We start from the raw sequence: 26,486 nt of genomic DNA on the forward strand, positions 1-26,486 counted from the left end.
GAATAGACGATAAGCAAGTAGTTCTTAAACAGACATCACGTATTTCGTGTATGTAAACTATATAACAAAGATAGGATTTTATTATGAACTCGGGTACGTATAACATTTCCTTCGTTACTGTATTTTATTTAGGCAACATCAATCATTCCAAATAAATCTGAATTATTACATTTGGTTACAGTTTGACTGCATATATATCATGTATATGGCATACTGTACAATTATCATGTTTAGGGCCTACTGTACATATATATCATGTATAGGGCCGACTGTACATATATATCATGCATAGGCCTACTGTACATATATATCATGTATAAGGCCTAATGTACATATATATTATGTATAGGGTCTACTGTACATATATATCATGTATAGGGCCTACTGTACATATATATCATGTATAGGGCCAACTGTACATATATATCATATGTAGGGCCGACTGTACATATATATCATGTATAGGGCCTGCTGTACATTATGACGTAAAGAATAAGGATTAAAGAAGACCCCCTCCCCGGTTAAACTCCAGGCACATCTGCATCTGGTTTCGATGACTAAAGAAATTTCAGTTAGTTGCAAAAAATTTTAGTTGTATATTAACAAAGTTTGATTTATGTTTATAAATGCATTTGATATCAAACTAAAACCGAGAAAAAAATAATGATTGCTTTTTGAATGTCGTTTTATACAGGTTTTCAAATACATTAATAGGAAAGTACGTTAATAGGAAACCATGACACCACGAAACTGAGCATAATCGTACTTTGAAATGTCGAATCATGTGTTCAGTTGTCTTTGAAAACCGTGTTTTTAAACCTACCAGTGGAGTTAGAAAGGCTATGTAACAACTGTTATTTATGTGTTGTTACTTGTTAAGCAGGCGCAAATTCAGTATATCCCCGTTTAAATCAAGACGTCATACTGCCACAGACCTGCCAAAACGTTTTGGTCAGAAATCCTGAAATTTTTATTTAGCGTCTGGCTTTTACCCGAAGATTTTATAGGCCTATAAAAACATTGTAAGAAGGAAGTGCCCATAAATCAGTCATACCATTTTATTTTTTTTTGATTGGTAGTAATAAAAGAATGGCCGATTGTGTGTAGAGGAAATCCAGAATCGCCTCCAAACATCTATCTGGTGTGTTTATTGGTTGATGAAAATAGGTTAATAGAATCATCTTTATTATCACAAACCCACACTACGTTTTTTATTTACTTGTTTTCGTCTAAGCGCTCAAAATCCGGTGTCATGCCTCATCTGTCAATCACTGTTGTCTGGTAAAAACCGGCTCTAACCAGCTCAACAGATCTCGAATACAGCAGCTTTCATCGATACCGTCAAACTTCTTTTTGAACCAAACTAAAATGTTTCACCTTCTATTTAGCAGAATCGAATAAATTGTTCCTCGCACGTCATCTAATGCAGTAGAATTGTTTGTTCATATTTTTTTTTTTTTGGGGGGGGAGGGGAGGTAAATATGGCTTAAAGCCTGAAATAAAACTTTCATTCTTAAGTTGATAACTCTCTAGGAAAAATCCAGATTTTTTTATATACATAAATTGTTAAAAGATTTCGCCTATACAGTCTATGGATGTATATTCCTTAGTGTAGATGACATTGAGGAATCAACACGTAAACGTATGAGATCATACAAATTCTGGCTATCACATCAAATATAGATGGTACATTTACATTTATCTATTATTACCGTGATGACGTCTTAATATTTTTGTGCTGAAAACGCAATGTATGGATTAATCCGATAAGCGTGATGTCATTTTTCACATTACAATTTAGGTACACAGATATCAATGCAATTTGTACTTAACTTTATATGCAGTAATTGAAAACTTTAAATTGATCACAGTGTCACGTTATAAGTAAGGAACAATATCCAGATTGCAAAATGTATATGCTAGACCCTGAGGCTAATTATTTGCTTCATAAATGTTGCGAGTGTCAGCCTTGCGAACAATGAGTGTCAAAGCGATGTGTTCACAGCTGGCTCACCGGCTTATGTTACGATAGTGTAAGCCGACATCAAAAGGACGGGTGGGAAGCCAGTTGTATATATCATGGCCATAGAAACTTGTTACTGGCCCCTTATTTGGCTGCGTGCGATTCACAGGTAAGTGGCATGAATTGCCGGTGTTGGCCTCAAAGGAACATCAAGTGGGGGTCGTAAATCCACCCTTGACAGACTGCCTGGGAAGGGGAATGTCTGCTAATTATGTAGACCATGGGTGAATCGACAACAACTCGGAACTGAGCAAGGCGTGGCCACCATTGGAATTGCAAGTTTAAATCTAGTGTCTTGAAACTAAACGTCAGTAGTCGCTAAACCATCTTGCGGGAATAACATAAGGAAGTTCTAAGTTACTCCGACGTCATTCGAAATTGGCGGGAAACATTGCTATTCTGGGAATTACAAAGGAGTTTCGGACAGGTCAGTGACTCATTTACTCGATTGTCGCAATCTATTACGGTAAGGTAATTGTACTTTAATTATGTGCAGTATGTATACTTCATTACTAGAATCGTTAGTACGTAGAATTACCATTTGTAGGGTTTGATTCATTTGTAGTGTTTGATCTACATGCATATTTTGAGATATGAGCAATGTTTATGTAAAGAATTAATATTGTATTTCGCTATTTGGTTAATTCGTAGTAACTCCTGCATTTATTCATGTGATATTCTAGATTTGCAAATGTTGAATTGAATTATAACTTTGTATAATGTTTGCAGTGTGCAACATTAGTTAATAGGTGTATTTGACTATTTGTGTATACTTTTTAGGAGTATAATGTGTAAGGATATATCAGCGCATGGATATGTGGATATCTGTGTACACTTTGTAGAAGTGTAATGTACAGAAATGCGTCTGATTATGTGATATTGTTCTGTATAATAAGATTGAGAATCTATATATACCTATGTGATGAAATCTATTGATATATGCATGATAAACAGTTGATATCGTGTATACCATACCAGAAAGTATCGGTATTTCGATATGCACGAATGCGTGACCAAAGAAGGTAATGGCTTATCTGATGATAGATTGTTGTTTAGTGTGAGACTAGATAGCTAGAGGAATATACTAAAGTCATTGTGTGTGTTCGGACATGAAGCTTTTAGGGACCGGAGGAGCTGTAGGAAACAGAGAAGGGAAATACCCTTGTAAGTTGGTCCCGAGTCTCTGTCAGACAAGAAAAATAGAGAAAGGGAGTGGAAGGGTGAAGGATGTGGATGTTTGGACTCAAGGGGTACTGGGTACCAGTCAAGAAATACTACAGATGAGTAGAAACACAGGACAGGAGGAAAATTTATCACACTAAGTCAGATGATGAAATAGGCCGTCACTTGGTCGAGTGAAAGACGAGTGATAGGGTTTTGAGTACTGAATTTCATTTGAGGAAGGACTATCTGTTATTGAATGGCATTACATTTGTTGTTTATTCGAATTTCACCTTTTGTGTATTCAGTAATTTATCTGTCGGCATAGCTGACTGGGGCTCGGAGCTTTGCTTCTGTATCACTTCTTCAATTTCTAACAAAAACGAGCCAGGGTGGGTCTTCTGTAATAATTAAAGATAATACTGGGAGCACCACACCCCAACCTAAGGTAGTCTACGAGACCTTTACACACAAATATCGTCTGTACTCACATCACACAGTCATTACTTTAAAACTTTAAACTTTATGGTTTTATGAGGGATATAGACTGAGTGTTTTCCTCAGCCAATTGTAAGATTACCTTGGATACGCGGACGTAAAAAAAAAACTACTTAAAAAAACTCTCCTCTTCCTTTGAATCCCAATACTAACAACCTCTGACGCGTAAGTTGCTTATAATGGGGAGGGGTATTGTGGATGGCACGGTGGTGGTGCTGCTGCTGGGGGTAAATTGCGGACATGAAGTTGTAGAGGTAAATTGTGGGTGTTATGGGGTTCATGCTAGCTTTGTGGATGGGGTGGTCGAAGTGTGGATGGGACGGGATTATTCGGTTGGTTGGCGTAGTGATATGGAAAGGGTGAGGCTGAAGAGCTTTGTTGGTGGGATAGGGTGTGAGCAGTGTGGATGGGATGGGGTTGGGGTGACAGAATCTATGGTTATATAATCAAAACAGAAATTACACAATCCTATTCCGCATTAAATGAACTGACTCGTTAAATAATTTATGGATTGTAACAGATTAAATGAACCGACTCGTTAAATAATGTATGAATTGTAACAGCGTTAAATGAACCGACTAGTTAAATAATGTATGGATTGTAACAGCGTTAAATGAACCGACTAGTTAAATAATGTATGGATTGTAACAGCGTTAAATGAACTGTATGGATTGTTACAGCGTTAAATGAACCGACTCGTTAAATAATGTATGGATTGTCACAGCGTTAAATGAACTGTATGGATTGTAACAGCGTTAAATGAACCGACTCGTTAAATAATGTATGGATTGTAACAGCGTTAAATGAACCGACTCGTTAAATAATGTATGAGTCACTAAATAATGTTGGAACTTTTACTTTATAAAGAAATAAAAATCTTGTTCACTAAGGTGAAAACACTCCTATTTTTCCTATCATATGGTTCACAATGTATGTACACACTAGCTGTTCATGACATAAATTAATTCTGAGCAAAAGCCCAATTGCGAATATACCCTTTCAATTCATCACCTTGAATTGAACTTTAATAATAAACAATCCGCTCTTGCCGCAAAATGAATCGCTAGGTACACTTCTCACATAATGTGTTCCATCAGACGGAGAATGCCCAACCTTTTATGGATATTTGCCAATAAATGCCAGTCCTTTTTTTGATGAAAAAGTTCAGAGGTATTCTGATTGATCGAGTTATTAGTCTGATAATACGCATGTCTAGAATGTGCAAAAATATTGACTTCTAACTTGTGAAAGTTAAAGCTCTAAATTCACCCCAAAGATCTACCATATATATAGTACTAAGTCTAAGCAAACAACACCAACACATAAAAAAACGCTCCGGTGGCCTAGTGGTTAGAGCGTCCGCCTCTGAAGCGGAATTCGTGGGATCGATCCCCGGCCAAATCATACCAAAGACTTACAAAAATGGTACTAACAGTTGCCTCGCTAGGCGCTCAGCATTAAGAGGTTAGTGTTAGGACTGGTCGGCTTGGTGTCAGGATAATGTGACTGGGTGGGACAACATGATACATGTGTGTGGCATGATGTCCTAGTGCTAGACATCACTATAAACTGCCACACTGCAGACATCGTAGTGATATGACTGCACAATTCTTAAAGCTACATTAAAAATCATAATCACGCACACAACCAACACATAAAATATGTCACCGGTTTCGCTTCATTGTTTCTTCTGACTGATTTCAACATTAATGTTTACGTCATTAAATACTAAAAACACCACGAATATTCATCAGTATGTTGAATATTCTTCATGTCATCCAAAATCTAGTAAAGGCGGAATACCGTATAGTCAAGCTAAAATATATAAAATAATTATTTCTGATGATACTGTCTTTAAATCATCTTTGATAGAGTTACGTCAAAATTTTTAAAACAGAAATTATCCAACTGAAATCGTTAAGAATATTTTCCAAAAAGTATTTTCCTTTACACAACTTGACTCAATACAATGTAAAATCAGTGACGAAGGTATCGTACCTTTAGTTGTTGAATATAATCCAAGTTTGCCTAGCACAGGTAAGGTCATCACTATATATTGGGGTTTATTACAATTATCGTGTAATGTAAGTGTGAAATCGTTACACAAAAGCAATCCCACGCTTATAAAAGGAGCAAGAATGTTGAAGATTTCCCAATTAATTCTAAACTGAAAAAGCACAAAACTCATTTAAAAATGCATAATCAACTAAGCGTAATAGACCTAAATGTTTGTATCATTCTTACATAAATGAAAATGCTTATTTCAGTAATAGCGATACCAAATTAACGTTTAGAATACATTATGATACTAATTTTGCATTGTCAGATGTTATATATTTGATCACCGGTAAAAATTGTGGCATAAAACATATTGGACAAAGCAGTCAACAAGTATTTAAATGCATGAACCAACAGGGATTTGATACGAATAATTATTTAAATGAATCTTCTCAGTTCGCCGCATACTTTAATGACGGTTTCCACACTTTAATGACGGTTTCCACACTTTACAAGATTTTTCATTTCAGCCTTTTAATGTAGTCCATTTGGAGATGGAACATCTGTTCACAAAATCATTGGAATCACCATTTTTATACAATACATCCAAAAGGTCTCAATTAACATTTTTAATACGACATCCATTAAAACATACATTTAAAATGCATTTCGCAATTTTTTCATAAGATCTTTATTCAATATGTTAAAGTATATATTTGATACAGATTATATATATATATATATATATATATATATATATATATATATATATATATATATATATATATATATATATATATACACATAATCACTAGATATACACAAATATACACACGCACTCACACACACACACACACACACACACACACACACACATATATATATATATATATATATATATATATATATATATATATATATATATATATATATATATATATATATATATTCATAGAATACAAATTCTCTAATCTGTATGATAATATTATTTGTATTAAATATTAATTCTGCCTATTATTATCAAACAATCTTACACAGAATCCAGGGATTGCACTTTCCGTTCTGACTGGTGTATATTTATAAGTCTCTGTCTGTCAGGTCAGTCTGTCTGTCTGTCTCTGTTTCTCTCTCTCTCTCTCTCTCTCTCTCTCTCTCTCTCTCTCTCTATATATATATATATATATATATTTATATATGCACTAAACATCATTATGGTACATATAGATGGATATATACTGGGTTGGACAGCTGGGTTTTCGTGTATGTTACACAATTAGAGCTTAGAAATATGCAGATGATTACGGCTGTTTGTACCTGATATATGTGTCAGACAACTACAGTTTAACAGATTAGTACGACATAGATATTCATGAGCGTGTTTACTTTCAAGTATATACGTGAAACCATACATTGAAATGTGCTTACACATGTAAAATACACGTTCCACATGTATCATGGTGGTGTCTATAAACGTAAATATAATGTATTGACAGGCATTACCGAGTCAAGGCTTATTTTAACAGGGATTAAACGAGAATAGAGCATTGTTTACATTGTATTTAACGGTAGATTGTTGTAATGTGGGTGGCACTGACGCTTGTTACAAACTAAAATCTATTGCTAGCTTAGAGTTGCTGAGGGAACATAATATTCCAGCTAAACACCATTTGTCAATAAATTTAATGAGATCTAACTATTTGTCAATAAATTTAATAAGATCTGGTCTGTGAAAATCCATTATTATTCTATATTTTAACCTGGATATAAAGGTGCACAATTTTGTGTGGCTAGTGAAATTTTCGTTATAAGACCGGTAGCCTTTAATCCTAATGACATATTTGTATTCCGCTGTAATCAAGAGACAAAGATCCTCGAATTCGGACTCTGAGAAAGATGCCAATTTTGAAAAGAGGCCAATTTTAATAAAGTTGTGAAACGTATTCAAAGCACACTGAAGAAAAAAAAACAAGAAAAAAATCCCATGCAAATGGTCTGCTTGACTGTGTCATAAGAAAAACAACCCCATGCAAATGGTCTGCTTGATTGTGTCACGTTTGCTTAACACCCAGCTAAAGTTATGTATACGCTATAATCTACCTGTCTTGGGAATATTACAGCGGCCTTATGTTTTATCTCTAAAGAATGCCGCGTGGTTAGTGTTGAAGTCTTACGCAAGGTAACCATGACCAGCCAGAGACCGGAAACTTGAGTCAGCAAAGGCGACCGGCCGCATCACTTAACAAAGGCTTGCCGTTATCACACCTATATGTTAAAGGTTAGTTCAAGGATAAAACGAATGTCCACGGGGTGAACGGGACGTATTCTTCTCCGTCCCCACGTCGACAGACAGCGAAATGGACATTGTCATCTAAGTTTGATTGGATAGGTTCACAGCGATATCCAATCAAAACTGAGACAGAGGGCGTTATTACAATTCGGACCCGAATGATATATTCCGAAATCGTAAGGGTAGTTTAGTATTCGTCTGGAAGGATTGCAGATCAACAGGGTTTACTCCGAGAAAGAAGCCACTTGTAATCTGGCGGCAAAACTTAGAGGTAGATTCTAAGGAAAGATAAAGCTTCGAAAAGGTCAGTAAGTTATTTGTTCGATTTTCTTAAATATTACGGCATCATAACTGTAATTATTTGTAGTATGTACACTTAATTACTAGGATCATTTAATATGTAGAATTACCTTCGTAGTGTTTCATTTGCATGCATATTTGAGAAATGGGCTTGGGCCTTACATAGATAATTATTAGATGCGAAGCGGAATTATGTAGATTGTTTGCTTGTGGTCAGAATTAATTATGTAATTTGCTATTAGGTTACTTCGCAGTAAACCAGTGCATTTATTAATGCGTTATGTTAGAACTTACACATGCTTAAATTGTGATTTTAGAAACATAGTTGAAGTATGTAAGATTAGTTGCTATAAACGTATGCATATATCAGAGCATGGATATTTGAATATTTGCGTACTTTGTATGAGTTGTAAGGTAAAGAAATGCGTCTCATTATTGTGATATTGTTTAGTGTAACGGGGTTAGGAATATGTATTGATGTGATGGAATTTATTGTTGTATGTATAAGAAGTAACTGATACCGTGCTGTATTATGACGTTTGTTTTACCATACAAGAACGTATAGGGATCTCGATGTGAACGAATGCGTGGCCGAAAAAACTTAATAGCCGTTATCTGATGACCGGCTGTGTGTAGTGTGAGATGAGAGGGCTAAGAGAAAATATTGTACCGTCCTTGTGTTTTCGCTGGAAGTTTTTTTTGGGACAGAGAACTTCCAGTTCCATGGGTCCCAAATCTTCGAGAGTTGCAGACGAAAATTAGACTGTAGCCAGACAGTAGAAGTCGAAATAACTGTAGTCGTGGAAAAGAAAGTGGAGGAGGAGCAGAAGGAATTTGGAGAGAGGTCGGGGAGGAAGAGGAAAAGGAATTGGGAGAAATAGGAGAGAGAAAGGATACAACAGATGAGTAGAAATATAAGGACAGGTGGGAATCAATCTCACACTGCTAATCAAGTGATACAATAGGCTTTTTAAAAGGTCGAGCGGAAGGAGTGTAATTGGAAATTGGAGTCATTTTATTATTGAATTATTATTAAATTGTTATTCATTGAATTTCAACCATTTTTGTATATTTAACCATGTAACCTTCGGCATGACTGACTGGGGCCTCGGAGCCTTGCATCTATCTTTCACGAAATTTAAATTCCAATAAATTAGACCGAGGGTGGGACTTCTATAACGGTTTAAATAAAATATTGAGAGCACATCACCCCAACCATATAGTTCATCACAGACTGTAATGTGTGCATAGCTTGGACTTTGAAATCCCTTTTAGGTGCATATTTTAATCAACAGGTTGTAGTATGTCATGAATAGTTTTAAAAGAAAAAACTAGTAATGGGATTGATGAAATAGTTGTGCAGATTTTTCCAAAATGAGGGAAGATCTAAGTCATGCATCGTTTTAACTTTGGGCTCTAGAATACAATTTTAAAATCTAATTGATAAATAGGTTTTGTGTTAATGGTACTGAATAAGAAATCGAGATCGGGGTTGTTCTAGCAATTGTTTAAAGACTTTTAGGCAGTTTTCAGAAAACTGGGGAACATTTAACGTATGCGTATATTTTATATTCAATGGTAAGTTGGAATTCAGATGTCCAAGTTGTAATCTGATTCAGCGTCTAGCAAAATTTTCCATTTGTCTGGGTAGTCATGATTTATTAATTTTGGAATGTGTTGACTTGTTAATTCATTTTTCTTACACACATTATCTATATGTGGGCTTATCGCAAGTTCCCAGCTATATAAACGGGTAGTCCTTGAGAAGCCCTTCCCTCCATATGTCCGAGAAAAGGCTTTTATATGTTATTGTATCAGCCCCCGCTCCCCCCAGGTTTGTAGGATTTTGACATAAATTTTTAAGTTAGATATCATTTTTGAATTTGGAGTTGATCTACCTACTATCAGTACTAGTCGGGGTACCCGGTCTGGTTCTCCAACGTTCCCAATTTTATGTGAGATTGAGGGGTACATACTCACTACAAGGTACAGATGGATAAGAAGACTGGTTTCTTTCTTCAGTCACTTAGTGATATTTGCCAGACTGTCGCCATACTGTCCCGTGTCTGCTATGTGATATGTGCTTTACTGTGTGAATATATGGTGTTTGTGTTAGGACGGCATTTCTACCAAATTGGTCATTTCATTGGCTGCCTATTAGTTTTTATACATATGCAAAAAAGCGGTGAAGGTAGCTCTTTACTCTTCCTTCTTATGTTAGTTTTGTTTTCAGAAAAAGTTTTGCCAAAGATCTTGGAGAGACATTTCTGGTATACTACCCCCACCCCAAATGAAAATAAAAGGTCTTTCCACGTGTTTTCTATGGTGGAATTGCGTGTGTTATTTACATATTTTCTGTCTCCTGTTTGCTGGTCTCGCTTTACAAAGGCCTGCATTAGACATCTTTTTTTGCCTTTTTCACGACTTAACCTGTTTGTTCTTTTTATTGACAATAAAATAGGCATAAAGAAAAGTATTATATAAAAAAGGGTCTAGTTTTGTTTGTATTCTTTTTTTTTCGGGGGGGGGGGCATTAGACAGATGCGACCCCATTCCAAAAAATATAAAAAAGTATTTTATGTTTGTATGTTTCCCCCTCAGATATGTTGTATGTTTTATTTAAAAAGAATTTTATTATCAAAAAGTTTAGTTTTAATTTTTGATGGGGTATTTACTTTTCCATAGTGTTATCTATAGGGTTGTTCGTCCGAGCCTGGTTTTATTCACCTTGCTCTGAGTCCCTTCCCTGAAAATTTTGTGACCTTTGCAAAAGGTCTCCTAAGTCTCAGTGTTTGCTATTTGTGTTAGTGCTATATTGTGTATATGCTATATTTTCTGTATGTTTGAGACAGCAAGTATAAGTCAGGATTTTTCCCCAGTTGTCTTATTTCATTTCTTTGGAATCAGATTCCATTATAATATATTTTTTATTATTTATCCGTTAATTTATTTTCAATTTAGAATTTTAGCGATCTGGACGGTGTGCTATATTAGTTTAAGAAAAAAAATTCTATTCGTTTTATTCGAGTGTTAATCTGTGTCGTTCCTCGTAATAGGTTCTTTAAATATATAGGTAGGCTGTGCTCGAATCAAGGTCCACACTTCTTTATTCTCCTTGTATTTCTCCAAAATTGTTTAAGATACTACAAGACTGTAGGTCGGTTGACCATACAGTGCGGGAGCTGTATGGTTAGAGAAGAGGAAGATAGTCACTGTGGGTTATACTGTATGTATTTGTGTTTGTGTTTGGTCTGTTTAAGTTCTATATGGGGTGTTTTTCCAGGACTCTTTCATGGCCTGTCCACTTCGCGTAGCGCCTTGTGACGTAGCCCCATGATGTCATCGCCTTGTATTTTCCCCATATAGATTCCCTGTGGATTCCCTATAGTTCCTTATTTCAGATAGTAGTTTTTTTGATTTTCCAAAGTGTGACATCATAGGAGTCTTTTGAATTTTGTTTAGAATATCTTTTAAAATTAGCTAGTGGGTAGCTAACCAGAGCTCCCCCTCCCATCGCCCTTTCCCTCCATATTCTCCCTCCCGTCCAGGTACCAGTTCTTTATTTCTTTTGTTTCATTGTTATCTACTTATTACAATTATCTGCCCAGAGGCCCTCATTATTCCTATAATATAATCCGTAATTTTATAGAGTGTGGTTTTATCGAAATTTCCGTCTAAAAATAAAATACTTTCTCTTTTATATATCCCCTTTTTACATATTTCCCCAATTAATTTTATTCTATCTTCTTTTTTCTTATCACATTGTGTCATAGTGTGGTACTTACTAAAGGGGGCATTTTTACACAGGGGATATTTTGGCGATGCTCTGATCATGTGTCGTCTCACTGCCACCTCTCCTTCTTTATTTATGTGGTGTGTTTTATAATCCCATATAAAATTAATAATATCATTGTCTATTTTTTTTTAATGTGGCATTTTCTATTTCTGTAGATTTTAAAATATAATTTATGTTAGAATACATGTATGTTTTGGCCACCTGGGCCCGTTCCATAATACATAGTGGCGTTAGTGCCCAGATATTCACATTTTCTTCTATTTTGTTTTTAATATTTTTACAATTTTCCTGTTCGTCTCTTCTCCCGAAGTAGACTCCCAGTGCTTTAACTCGTTCTTTAATGGGGGGGGGGGGGGGGCGTAATCCGGGGTGGTTACCCCACTAGTTCCATATCTTTAGAATTTCTGTTTTTTCGTGGTTGATTTTAGACCCTGAGGCTTTTCCAAATTTTTCAAGTTCTTTTTCCAGATGTTTAAAGGAGTTTGGGTCCTTTATAAAGTTAGTGCAATCATCTGCATGTTGTAGCATCTTGATTTCATCTTTTTTATTTGGAACTTTTATACCTTCAATTTTACTGTTCAGTCTTATTCTTATACTTAGGATCTCAATCGTATAATAGCATATATAGTGGGCATCATTGCCTCACTGATCTTTGTATGTCGAAGTTTCCTGTGTTCGCCCCATTTACCTGTACACTTGAGGTTATTTAGTTGTACAGGATTTTAGTCCATTTGTGGAAATTTTATCCAAAACCAAATTTTTCCAAGACTTTTTGCATATAGTTGTGTTCTAATCTGTCAAATGCTTTTTCCTGGTCAAAAAGTACCATAGCACCTTTTAGCCCACATTCTTGTATGTACTCTATGACTTTTTTTATACTTAAAATATTATTTTGTATATCCCTCCCCTTGGCCCCACGTGTTTGGCTATGTTTATAATTCTATCCATTCCATTTGTTATTCTTTCTGCTAAAATTTTACTTAGTATTTTATAATCAGTATTTAGGAGGGAGATGGGCCTCCAATTTTGTAGATCTTCCCTATCTCCCTTCCCTTTATATATAAGTGTTATGATCCCTTCCCTCATGCTTTCCGTCATAGCAACATTTCTGAAATGAATATTATTGTATAAACCTTCCAGAATGGGCGGCAACTCGACGCGGAATTTCATATAAAAATCCGCGGTGTGTCCATCTCTACCTGGGAATTTTCCGTTGGTCAGATTATTTATTCTATTTAGAATGTCTTCGCTTGAGATGAAATCAGCACACAAGTTCTTGTGTTCTGATGATATCATCTCACAATCTATCCCTTGTAAATAATCCTCTATTATATTATTATTAATTTGTTGTGAAGTATATAAATTAATGTAAAACTCTTCGATGTATTTTAAGATTTCCTTCCTGCCAGTTACCCACTTTCTCTCATTATTTTTAAGAGTTTCAACATATTTTTGACCCCCCCCCCCTTAACTCCTCTCTTTTGTACAGTCTCTCAGCTTTTTTATATATAGCAGTGAATTTTCCAGCCCTTATTTCCCTCCCATTGTTTTCTTCATCTAGAATCTTGTTTAGTATATCTTTTAAAATTCTTTCTCTTTCAATTGCATTTACTTTTCCTAACTGCCTAATAATAGCGTCTTTTTCCATTTTTTGTTTTTCCTTCCTAAATTTTGAGTATGCAATGACTTTTTTTAAAAAAAGTAGTTTTTAGTTTATCCCATTCAATTAGAATATCTGGGTTCCCCTTTTCTATAAAGTTTGTAATTTCTAGTCTAGTTTTTCTTCAGTGAAAACTTTCTTCTCCAGAATTTTGTTGTTTAATTTCCAGTTCCCTTTGCCCCATTTTGTGTTTATTTTCTAAAGTTATTTCTAGATACATTAAATTGTGATCTGAAATTTTGAAGTCTTTGATGCCTGCTTCTTTATATATATCTTTGTCAACATTAGTACAATAAAATTTATCCATCTGCTCCCTTTATTTATTTTGTAATTATATGTATATTCCCTCCTTAGAAAATTAAATTTTCTAATATGTCTACCATTTTATGTTTTTTTTTTAAAAAGAATTCGAACTCTGGTTTAAACCTTATGTCGTTGGTGGTTAATTCCCCTACTCTATCTATATCTTCCCCCACCCAATTAAAATCTCCCCCTAAAGTTAAATTTTTCATGGTGTATTTTTCCGTGTTTTGTTTGTATTCGTGTTATGTACGCGTATTTGTTTGGTTAGTGTGCTGACAAAACTTGTTAGTATAAAGTGTTCCCCTACTATGTATGTTTGTATGCTTATATTCTGCGAGTTCGATCTTCACAGGCTCACCCTTAGGTCTGTTCATTTCGCATGGTGCCATGTGGCATAGCCCTAAGGTATCCATACCCATTACTTCTCAAGGTTCGCAGATCCCTGTCCCCGTCTGTACTCCTTTTCTGCAACTAACATACCAAGTTATTTCTATAATTAGATGGGTGAGTTTTCCCATTCTTGTGGGTGTTGTTATAAAGTTATTTGTCTGATTCAGGTTAGCTGAGTTGTAAGGGGGATGTCACAAGTGTTGTTAAAACATTCTCCCTCCAAGGCCCCTACAGGGACCTGACCATGTGAGAGAAGAGTGTGTGAATGTCACTACAAGTATATTTCACCCAACATATAGAACGGTGAACTATGATGCAGAGCACAGAAGTGTAGCAATCTTTATAAATAAAGTAGTAGTTGTAGACAATACATTTAGTGTCGATTCTAGAAACTAATGCTGACAATTATGTTTGGTTTGTTTTTGGCACTATAACCGACATTTTCAGCGTATAATATACCGTACATGACGGCCAGTATATTTGGTTGGCCAAGAATTCCAGAAGTACCACCGACTCACGTGACACTACTGGCAAACTTTCTAGATTCTCACCGATCAGATGAGAGATACGAGTGATCCGTGAAAAAGAGTACGTTAGACCAGTCAGTCCCCCGGGGTCTAATAGTTATTTACAATATAATGTCTTTGCAATCTGTATAATGAACATGATTATAAATTTACCATTTACGTGCATATACATACATTCCTTTTCTTACAGCCGTGCTTGTATAAGGTGTCTTAAGGTATTAGTTCAAATTCTCAGTCCTCGAAATAAATTAATGTCCCGAAGAATTATATTAGCATGGAACATAAGTTTATCTTTCTACCAACTGGTTACCGTTAAAGTAAACTGTGCATTATGTATTTAATGAGTTTTTTCTGTGCAAACAGTTCAGTGTAATATTTCGTTTTTGTCCCATCTATACGGGAGTGCATGTAATTATGACTTCTGTTGAACGGTCAGAAAATAGTTCTCGTACTGTGTGAACTGAGGAAGAGTATTTCAAACATTAATGATGATGATGATGATGATGATGATGATGATGATAATAATAATAATAATAATAATAATAATAATTATTATTATTATTATTATTATTAGTCGTAGTAGTAGTTATATATTTTCGTCATCATCAACAACATCAATGTAAGTATCATCATCATTATCATCAATATCATCATCATCATCCATTTGTTTTAAGTATTCCATTAAAAAGGAATATATTAAAGCTAAAAGCAGTTCGTTTAAAATAATTGGGGTCCTGTCTTATTTGAGTCCGAGAGCTTTTAAATATTCTTCTATTTTACATTTATGGAAGGTAAAATTATTAATCTTTTCACATTCACAGCTGAGCCTTACATGCCTTTGAAGTGATCTAGGTCAAAGACTTCCAACCGATTGTTTTGGAACTTTGGTGTTCTGTTTGTTTTTGTGTTTTCTTTCTTTTGATTGTTTTTTAACTTCAGTGAAATTATAAAAAGAAAAGCGTACTCATGCATTATTGCATTGGAGCTGATTATCAACAACTAAATCGCATCCCATGCGGCGTTCTCAATTTACTCAAACCATTGCTACTACCACTTTAAGATTTTTGAAAATGTCCTGCAGAAATAGATGATTTTATTTTTAGCTCATTTTTCAGGGAATTCCGCAAAAAACAAAGATATAAGATTTTCGTTGTCTGAGTTAAAAAATTTCCACTGACGGAAATGTTTTATAACTCTCTGAGTTTTGAAATTATACGAAAAAAATTACTTAAATAACAACTCAAAATGGGGATGACCCATGGGTCAAACGTGTTTATGCTGTTTTACATTGCTTCCTGTGTAGTTCCTTGGTCTATTAATACTTTGGGTTGGTAGCGGATTAATAGATTAATATTTTCAACCGTAATCTAAGCTTTTATTGTTCTTATTTTCGTAACTTAATATAACTTTCTTATCCCTATAATAATATTAAGGGACACATGAGCTTCTCAGAGTCTTTTATTATCAGGTACTTTGTCTATATCTGAAAAGTCTTCTTCTAATGAAAGTGTTTTTATTCAGTAGAGTCTGACTCTGTTAATGTTAATTTCCATTATGTTAATTTGACAGTAGACTTAGTTTCAGGATCCGTGACAGTCGGAGCAGTGTAGTCTTTACCTATTGAGGGTATTCTTTTAATACTAGGTAGTGGCCTAGTTGGCGGTAAGGTTGATGTTAATCCACTTGTAAATGACATGCCTTGTTTGATCCCTGATCTATACCCCGCTTGCGAAGTTACCATAACTATAACAAAGAGAGTACTTAAGAAGGATATTGATTAGAAAATTATTCCTTTAGCGGACACATTCGTAGGTTAATGTTTTGATGATATCACATTTGCTCCTAGTACTAATCAATCAATAAGCATTGATCACATTGATCCTCTTTGTACTAATAATTCTCTATTCTCATCAGAGTGAACAAAAACAACCACTCCTTGTCGACAAGTGCAAGATCCTGATATTTCTTGTTTGACTCAGAGGGCTATTAGTGAAACTGAAGCCACACAAGTACCAGTTTGATCTTTTGGATTTTGGTAAGCGACCTTTCATTTTTTTAAATACTTTGTTCCCCTTCAATATTTATTTTTGCTCGAACTTAGGAAGGATAATGCAGTATAAACCTTAATGGAAACAACGATTACGTGTAAATGGAATCATTATGATGTCGAAGGCAATTTGTGCAAAAACACAATCAATGAATGTTACTTTAAGTAGTGACAAATAAGTTGAATTTTGATTCGACAAATTAAATAGCATAAACAAAGAAATATTATAAATTACAAAAGGTAAATGTGGAACTAGTTTAATTACAAAAAGTAAATAGGAATCTAGTTTATTTAGAAGGAAAGTAAATGCAATTCATATGAAATTAAATACAACAAATGGTGAAGAAAGAAAATAGAGAACATCTAAATGAGTACACGAAACAAACGATGTAGTTTTCAGTACATGTAGCAAAACAAGAAATAGAATTTGACAAGCATTTCAACAACTTGATGTCACATACATCTTTAGAAAGGTCAGGTTTTCCATCTGTTTACATCCTCTGATTTGACTAAACTGTACAAATCCTGAGAATGTTATTAAAGATGATTTAGATATAAGTCATGTCAGATCATGGACATCTTTTCACTTGTTTAATCCTGATCAACACAGAACATATTTTACTATTCGAAAACAAGCTCTAAGATAGTTAGCAAAAACAGAAACAAATGCTAAAATGGCTTCTACAACAAGATCAAATAGCACAAGGAAACAAAAAAGAATTATTAAACATGGCTAACTTTATTTTAGAGTATATATTTAACTGTACGTCTAGTTTGTTCTTGACGTCACCCAAGGAGTTACGTATGCGGTAACAGCTATTGTACAAATTGTTGTTAAAGGCACAGTTGCATGAAGATTAAAATAAGCATTCACTTTGATGTATTAAACAGTGATACATTATGTTTTCGTCTTGTTTTTCCGTTGATGGTTATCAAAGTTGCACTCAATCAAGATAACGGCAATCTCAACACGATCAATGATAAAAATCCAGTGACTTATATATGATATATACTCATATCTTAGTCCATTCCGTAAACTGTGTAAGTCCTCTCTTGGAGTGGATTTACTAATCAATAATGTCTCAGATTACATTACAACATTTACCAATGTGCTGGAAGCTGTAGCAGCTCTAGCAGAGACGTAGATTTCGGGCCTAATTGGTTGCTTTCTCATTCCTCTTTCCAATTCTGCTGCAGTTAAATATGCACCTGATTTCCTCTTCTAGTTGTATATGTTAAAATCCGGATACCAGACAAACAAGAGTCGTTTGATCAAAAGGAAAGAAAAGAAAAGCGGATACATTAAAGCACGAATAACACTAACATTATTGGATTAAATAGTCATGAAAGATATAATTAAACAAAACCGCCTATCCACCACCATGACATTCGATTTCCTCAACACAGAACAAACATAAGATCAGGCCATTCACACTTGACCTTCATTTCTACTGAAGAAATTGTCCATTCAAAGATTCACGGCGTTGGATATATCTTATTTATGTTACTTCTAAATCTGCTTAAAGGAGAATATCTGAAATACTCTTTTAAGTAACTTGGCATTTTTGTTTCAGGAGATGCCTGGTTCTTAGTGACATATTTCATCGTATTATGCTTCATTTTTGACGTTTCTGCGGCTTTTGCCAGTCCAGCTGCCCCAACTATGGATATTTCACCGGAAAGTTCCCTGTCTCCTGACTTGATCATATTGTTTGCATCTTTGTCGTTGGAATTCCGGGGTTTGTTATTGTTGGAATCACCAGATTCTGTGCTTTTTTCATTGTTATGTTGTTTTTCGGACTTGTCATCTTTACTGGACGTGCTTCTCCCATCACACATAATCACGATAGAAAGGATAACAAAAATTAGCTGTAATAATAATAATAAATAATAATAATAATAATAATAATAATAATAACAACAACAACAACAACAACAACAGCAATGCAGAAAGCTGCATCAACGGATAACCATGGCAAAACCAAGCGCTTTTTACTATACACTATTCACCACTTCCACCCTCCATCCCCACCCCCATTCCCCATACCCACTGAACTGTGCCCTATCTATTATATATGTTTCCACTTGCTCCGATTGCATGTATTACGTTTGGTAAACAAAAATTTAAGAATGTAAAGGGAATTGTAAGTTAGGTATATTTTAACTTTGACCTCCGCACACAGCCCTGTTTATTTATAATGTAATTGAACGATGAATGAATCTTGCACTATACTAGTTCGCATAAAGTCCAACATTGGATTTCACAGAATGATGTACACCGAGTTGAACAACAGATATAAGGAAATAATATAGCTTTTAACTGGAGCTAATCAGAACATATCACTTCGACGAATAATCAAAAAAGAATCAAAATAGGGAACTTCTAAACAAACATAAGATATATATGGATCTGTTACCATGGACGAGCAATCTACATAATTTAAACACAAATCTGAACAATGTACGGTTCAATCATCAAAGGTATCAAAGGAAAAGATTTCCACACAACCATAGACAAGGCACGATTCTATGATTAAAAAACGGAACATATGCATCTCGTGGCATCCACTTAAAGATCACAACGTTTTCCAGTTCTACAGCTCGCAATGAATGCTATTGGAGCCACCACGCATGACCAGCCCATTCCAGTCTGCCATAGGATCCATGGAGAGCTTCCTTATTTCCCACATACCCGTTTGCCACGAAACTATGTTAACTTACTGCGAATAAACCAATAGACCCCACACTCCAATGATTATTGCATGAATAAACAATAGACCCCTCATTCCAATGATTATTACATGCATAAACCAATAGACTCTTCACTCCAATGATTCTTACATGAATAAACCAACAGACCCCTCATTCCAATGAGTCTTACATGAATAAACCAATAAACCCCTCACTCTAATGATTATTACATGAACAAACCAAAAGACCCCTCACTCCAATGATTATTACATACAAACATTTATCTACCAAGTTTAGTGAATGTCCGTCATGTAGTTTATGACGATACCGAGTTAAGGACTGATGGATGGACATACATAGATTACAACAATTTATTTCATACTGAGATATTGAAATATATCAATGCGAGATAAATTATATCGCTACTGTGGCGATATCAATTTTGGAACAACTTTTTCTCCATTTAGGAAGTATGTCTGCCCTTAAGCATGTTCTTCAAACCCGTATATCCATATTTATTCTTATTTTACTTCTTCTTCTATTCCTCCTCTCTCTAGCCCCTCTCCATAAGGATAAATAGATCTTAAAATCTATATAAACTGTTGGCCCGCTAAAATACATTTTTGTAATAAATGAAAAGTCGCCGTAAAAATGAATAAAAGCGAACATAAAAGAAAAAAATCAGGATTCAAGTATTAACTTACTACTAATTCATTTTCCACGTGTATCATGCAAATTGACAAGATTGCTATTCGATATTCTGTGTTACCATTGCAGCATCGTATACCTGTTACACTAATAGACAAATGGTGAACATTTTTTAAATAGAAAATCTCTTGCTTATTTATAAAAATAAAAATTGTTGATGTAGCGATTAATCTGCCATCACAAACATAATCATGTCTGGAAATGATGGAGAAATCGAGCATTGATTAGCGTCTCTTGCAAGCTTAAATTAAGTGGAGCTCGAAAATTTGGGCGCAACATCCGTTACCGAAATAGACCGCAAGCCTGCCAATATAAAAATCATTTCTGAAAGCAGGAGTAAACAAAAAATAGCAGCCAAAACCATTGTAAATAAACTCACAATCATTAAACTTTTTTTGTTTAATGATGTTACGCTCTAATGCCTGTTGAAGAGCTCTGTCGCGTTGATATATTACTCCCAAACCATCAAAGTTCACTATATCAATTGTAATTAACGAAAGAAAACTTTGTTCATTTGCGCATGAAAACATTCATTAATTTTACCCCAAAAAACCTATTTCAAGCATTATTTGTACAATCCAAATTTGTGCAAAACTCACTGTATTAAATGAATGCAATGACTGTACGATGTTTCCACTTCACTCATGAAATATTTCCTGATATTTCTCAAAAAAGAAGATAATCTCAGTATACTACTCCGAAGGCATGGGATATTAGTGTAGGTATTTTTCATTACCATATTGATGATCATGACGAAGGCGACGAAGTAATAATCTTTTAATACAGGTAAAACCCGTTATAACGCGATTCCGCTTATAACGCGATGGTTCCCATTTTTTAACATTTAAGGTGACCTCTCGTTTTAACGTCCTAAATATATGCTATCGGAAAAGCCTCCTTACCATGCACCGTTTCCGTCATATTGGCATGTTTACAATTCAAAACTGAAGAATATTTGATATCTGATGAAAACTGGCGAACAAACCAAACGATATATGATCCAGATGTAAGTTAAAACTGATGACATTGAAATTTCAATGCACATTTTCTATGGGGAAGTTTTTCGAAAAATTTTTTAACGCGATCCCGTTTAGATAGCGATTTTATTTTTTTTCCTCGAGCATCGTGGTATAACGGGTTTTACCTGTACTAAGTTGTTATTTACCTGAAGCAGAAGAGGCAAACCGAGTGCCAGTCCAATGTAGAGTGCGTTTCCAAGATATGGATTCCAAACAGCGTCTAAGCAACCCTTAACAGATAAATATGAAGAAAAATAAGTAAATGAACAAATAAATAAATAAACAAAAAAGCGGATCAAGAACAAAAACAACAATCAATCAATCAATCAATCAATCAATCATGAATACATGAAGAGTAAATATATATGGATTCCACACAGCGTCTAAGCAAACATAAACAGATAAAACACGAAAATAAATAAATAAATATATAAATAAATATATAAATAAAATAAAAAAAATAAATAAACGGATCAACAACAACAACAACAATAAATTTATCAATCAATCACGAATACATAAAGAGTAAATTTAATACGCGAATGCACATCTCTTTTCACTTTGACCACGCGCAAACACGAAATAAATAAAATTAAAATTGCAGAACTTTGGATGAGAGAGAGAGAGATTAGTCAAACCTGAGTAATACGCAGATTAAATGAGTATTAGTCCAGGAAGGCAGTGGTGATGACAAATAGTGACAAATAGCGAACATCATGCAATAGTGAGAATTTATTTACACATTGCAAACAATAACAAAAATGTACCGAGCCTTTGCTGTTACCAGCTATTTCTCTTAATGCTAGATATCTTTTACCAATTTTAACATAGTCGACCTTAGATTGTGTATCATCTAGATTTTTCATTAAATCCTAACAATTAATGACAAAACTTGTAAATTATAAAGACACCACCAAAAAAAATCACTTTATTGTACCCCTCTGTTTAAAATGAATCCCACAAAGGGCTCTAATGATGCTAAAGATGTTTGACAGAAAGGAACGCAAGTAAATGAACTACATAATATTCAAAAATAAAAGGTGACAAGAAAGGTACATATCAAATCAAACAACTTTAATAACTGTGACCTATCTCGTATGTAAATTCACTTTCTTACTGTACATCAACACTTTGCGATCAACATAACCTTCGGGATAATAGAATGGTCTAACATGTGCAAGCAAACAAACAAGGCATTTGCATGATCTCCAACACATCTAGCAAAAATTCAGATGTGCCGTACTGTCAGGAAACTTCATAATTCACAGGAGCGACGTTTATAAATTTATATGACATTTAATGGCGTTAATTTCAAACGGAACTGTCACATTTTGATATTTACTGGCGACTTTACATACGATATCACTCGTAAGCGTAACCTGGAGAATTTCCTGGCAGTTCTGAAATTCATGGGATCTACAGCATAAAGCAATTTATGAAGTCAGAAGTCTCGAGGAGGAATCGGTACTGTTTTGTTCACGCATGAGAACCGCGGGACACAATGACAAATAAATAAATAAATAAATAAATAAATAAATAAATAAATAAATAAAGCTGATATTATCAAGATGAAGGTATCATATATGAACACAAATGATACGCCAAAGGAATTCATTAGAAAGACTACATGGAGGAGCTAGTCTTTTGTAGAATTTAACAAACAGCCGCGTGACACAATATCATCATCAGCAAACAGAGAACATAAAAATATATATATACACTGTAAGGTAGTGACATTCCCCTCTTGTGTGTGCTATGGGTTATGGGATGGATGGGATATGGGTTGTGCGATGGGTGGGCTATGTGATATCGGGTGGGTGGGGGGAGGTTTGTAGTGTGGGTGGGGTATGTTATGTGGGGTGGGTGGGGTATGTGATGTGGGGTATGGGATGTGGGATGAGTGTGGCATGGGATCTGGGTTGGGTAGGGTGGTAAATTGTGCTTTTGGGATATAACTACCTCAAGGGACCGAATCTCTAGACAGTGAAGTGGACACTGTTGTAAAACGTTTTGATAAAGGTCAGATGATAAAGACACAAAGCAAACGGTTAAAAACATATTGAGACGGGACTTTGAGACCTGCTGGACAAATACAAAAAACAAGTGAAAAATTACTGGACAAGCAAGATTATATTTCACATATTCAAATTACTTGAGTTGAGATTCAACAATCTAGTTTGATACGGGTCAGCATATTCTGCCTTTTTCCTAACTGAACTGGGTACAAATTAGTGACATTTGGTATCAATTAGTGACATTTGGTATCAATTAGTGACATTTGGTATTACTTAGTAACATTTGGTATCAATTAGTGACATTTGGTATTAGTAACATTTGGTATCACTTAGTGACATTCTGAGCTAATAAGTGAGTAACATTTCGTGACAATTAGGTAATTCTTTTCAGTACATAAATAATTATGCCTAAGCCAATCGTAGGAGAAAAAACTGAAAGAATATATAACACATAAACATAAATCTGACAAGAAGGCATGGAAGCTACAGGCAAACGAGTCAAACAAACCTGCAAAAAGTCAGTAAGATAACTCGTGTGTTAAAATAAGACACAAAATGGAAGTTTGAACAGAATATTTTACTTTGTAATAGGTTAAGGAAAATAATTGGAAGAAATATACAAAGTCCATGAGAAATGGAGGAATGATGGCGGTCATGAAACGGAATTCAGTATAATTACGATAGAACATTAACAGTACAATGAACAAAAAGAGATAAAGGAGGAAAAAAATAATTTGGAATACTGTCTATATTCAACGTTGTGTTGCTTTTGGTATTGGCAAGGCCATTTACTAGTTAGACAAAGTAGAAAATCAACTTTGAAACATGCAACCCAAACGGCAGTATCTATACAGAATCAGTTGTACAACCTGATACAGGGTCTGTACAAAATAAACTATACAATATGAAACCCAAATGGCATGGTCTAGATATAATCAACTGTACAACCTGATACCTAAACGGTACAGTCTAGACAAAATAAACTGTACAATCTGAAACCTAAAAGGTAGGGTCAAGACAAAATCAACTGTACAACATGAAACCCAAACGGCACGGTCTAGACAAAATCAACTGTACAACCTGATACCTAAACGGTAGGGTCAATAGAAAATAAATTGTACAACATGAACCCAAACGACAGGGTCTAGACAAAATCAACTGTACAACCTGATACATAAAAGGTAGGGTCTAGACAGAATAAACTGTACAACCTGAAACCTAAACAGTAGGGTCTAGACAAAATCAACTGTACAACCTGATACATAAAAGGTAGGGTTTAGACAAAATCAACTGTACAACCTGAAACTTAAACGGCATGGTCTATACAAATCAACTTTACAACATGAAACCTAAATAGCAGGGTCTAGACAAAATCAACCGTACAACATGAAAGCCAAACGGCGGGGTCTAGACAAAATCAACCGTATGACCTAGTATGAACAATTAAATCCCACAAATGTTGTAGATTGTGCGCATTTGAAATGACGGATGAAAAGAAGAGAGCAAATGTCGTTGACCGCGTACCGTTAGACAGTTTAAACAGTTTTACAGTTTCATGCTGCATGTTCCTGCAAACGCTAGACATTTACAGGATAAAGTCATCGTCTCAATTCTCTTTCGATGATTTATTTAAACTGTTTCTGCTTTTGTCTATATCTGGTATTACGAAGGACTATTTCATTTGCAGTGATTGTTGCCGAATAAAATTGTGCCTGATATATAATATCTATAGCACAGTGTTCTTTGACTGCTTCATTGTTTTGTGTAACCTCTCCTGCAATTTGTGAGACATTTAATGTACTGCGAAAAGTCTGGAATGCATTGCATTTTCTTCTGCACTTTATCGAATAAAGAACTGGTTTCTTTTCCATTAGGATTTTGATATCATGCGAACTGAGAGAATTGTAAATTTATTATAATGATTTGTATAGATGATGAATATTACTCTGTACAATTTATCGCGTAAGACCATTTAAACTGTACCACTCCAGTTAAAGAGTCCGCCTCAGATGAGGGAGGTCGCGGGTTCAAACCCCGGCCTTGTCATAACAAACACTCATAAAATTGATAGTAATAGCTGCCTCGCTAGGCGCTCAGCATTAAGATGTTAGTGTTAGGATTGTCCGGCCTGGTGCTACATGTCTGTTGCATGATGCCCCAGTGCTAGACATAACAATAAACTTCCATACTGCAGACATGACAATTAGTTTTTAAGGCTACGTTTAAATTTAAAATCACACATACATACATACATACATACATACATACATACATACATACATACATAAATACATACATGCATGCATGCATGCATGCATGCATGCATACATACATACATACATACATACATACATACACACATACCTACCTACCTACCTAAGATATATTGAAAGGTTGTAGAGTTATTCTCCGAAAATGAACTTGCTAATGATGGAGGGATAGATGGATAAACAGTCAAAAGCGAAAAAATATTGAAACTGAAGAATTACGAGTATCAAAAGACATATCTGTACCAGTAGCTTAACGGGTGAATACAGTGGAACATATATATTTTGAACGATTTTGAGTTTTGCTCGAAACGAAATTGAGCATTATGGGTGGATGGATAAACAGAGGCTACAAATATTAAAAGTAAGTAAATTTGAGTAGCAAAGGGTACACATGGCCTACTGGTCTAATTTATAAATCACGTTTCAAATATCTTAAAATTTGACGGATTTCTCCACTGGAATATAAACTGTGAAAGATGGATGCGTGGAAGATCACACACACACACACACACGCACACACACACACACGTTGCAAATGTTGAGCATGGAGTACCAAGAATAGCATAAGTCACATGTACCCTACAAGACAAAAATGTGAGCCATGATTCTTGTAGATATCTTAATCCTTTTTGGAATTCTATGGGTACTGGATGAATGAATGTATAAACAAACAAATATAAATATCATTAAATAGAAGTAAACAAGATAATTCTAAATTGCAGAAGGAAAATCTAAACCACTGTCTAAAAAGTGTAGCAAGTTTCACTGGAATATCTTTATCGGCTAGGAGTTT

The 26,486-nt window shown here is 34.9% G+C and overlaps 1 protein-coding gene and 1 long non-coding RNA gene across 2 annotated transcripts in view; one reads left to right on the plus strand and one right to left on the minus strand.

Moving 5' to 3' along the window:
* LOC149773741 (uncharacterized) lies at positions 1-18,676 on the plus strand. Its single transcript, XR_016417282.1, has 3 exons — positions 1-93; positions 16,858-16,978; positions 18,565-18,676. It is a non-coding gene; the product is annotated as an uncharacterized LOC149773741 (long non-coding RNA).
* Positions 17,232-26,486, minus strand: part of LOC149773742 (uncharacterized) — a 19,460-nt gene continuing 10,205 nt past the window's right edge. Inside the window, exons 7-8 of the mRNA XM_089946048.1 lie at positions 21,555-21,638; positions 17,232-18,859 (exon numbers count right to left, since the gene is read on the minus strand). Coding sequence (XP_089802174.1) covers positions 18,467-18,859; positions 21,555-21,638 — 477 coding nt within the window. The 3' untranslated portion in view covers positions 17,232-18,466. The remainder of the gene's footprint in view (positions 18,860-21,554; positions 21,639-26,486) is intronic.

The sequence above is a fragment of the Sinohyriopsis cumingii genome, unplaced genomic scaffold (assembly GCF_028554795.1).
Source record: "Sinohyriopsis cumingii isolate HCF-2022 unplaced genomic scaffold, ASM2855479v2 utg000615l, whole genome shotgun sequence".
Taxonomy (NCBI): Eukaryota; Metazoa; Mollusca; class Bivalvia; order Unionida; family Unionidae; genus Sinohyriopsis; species Sinohyriopsis cumingii.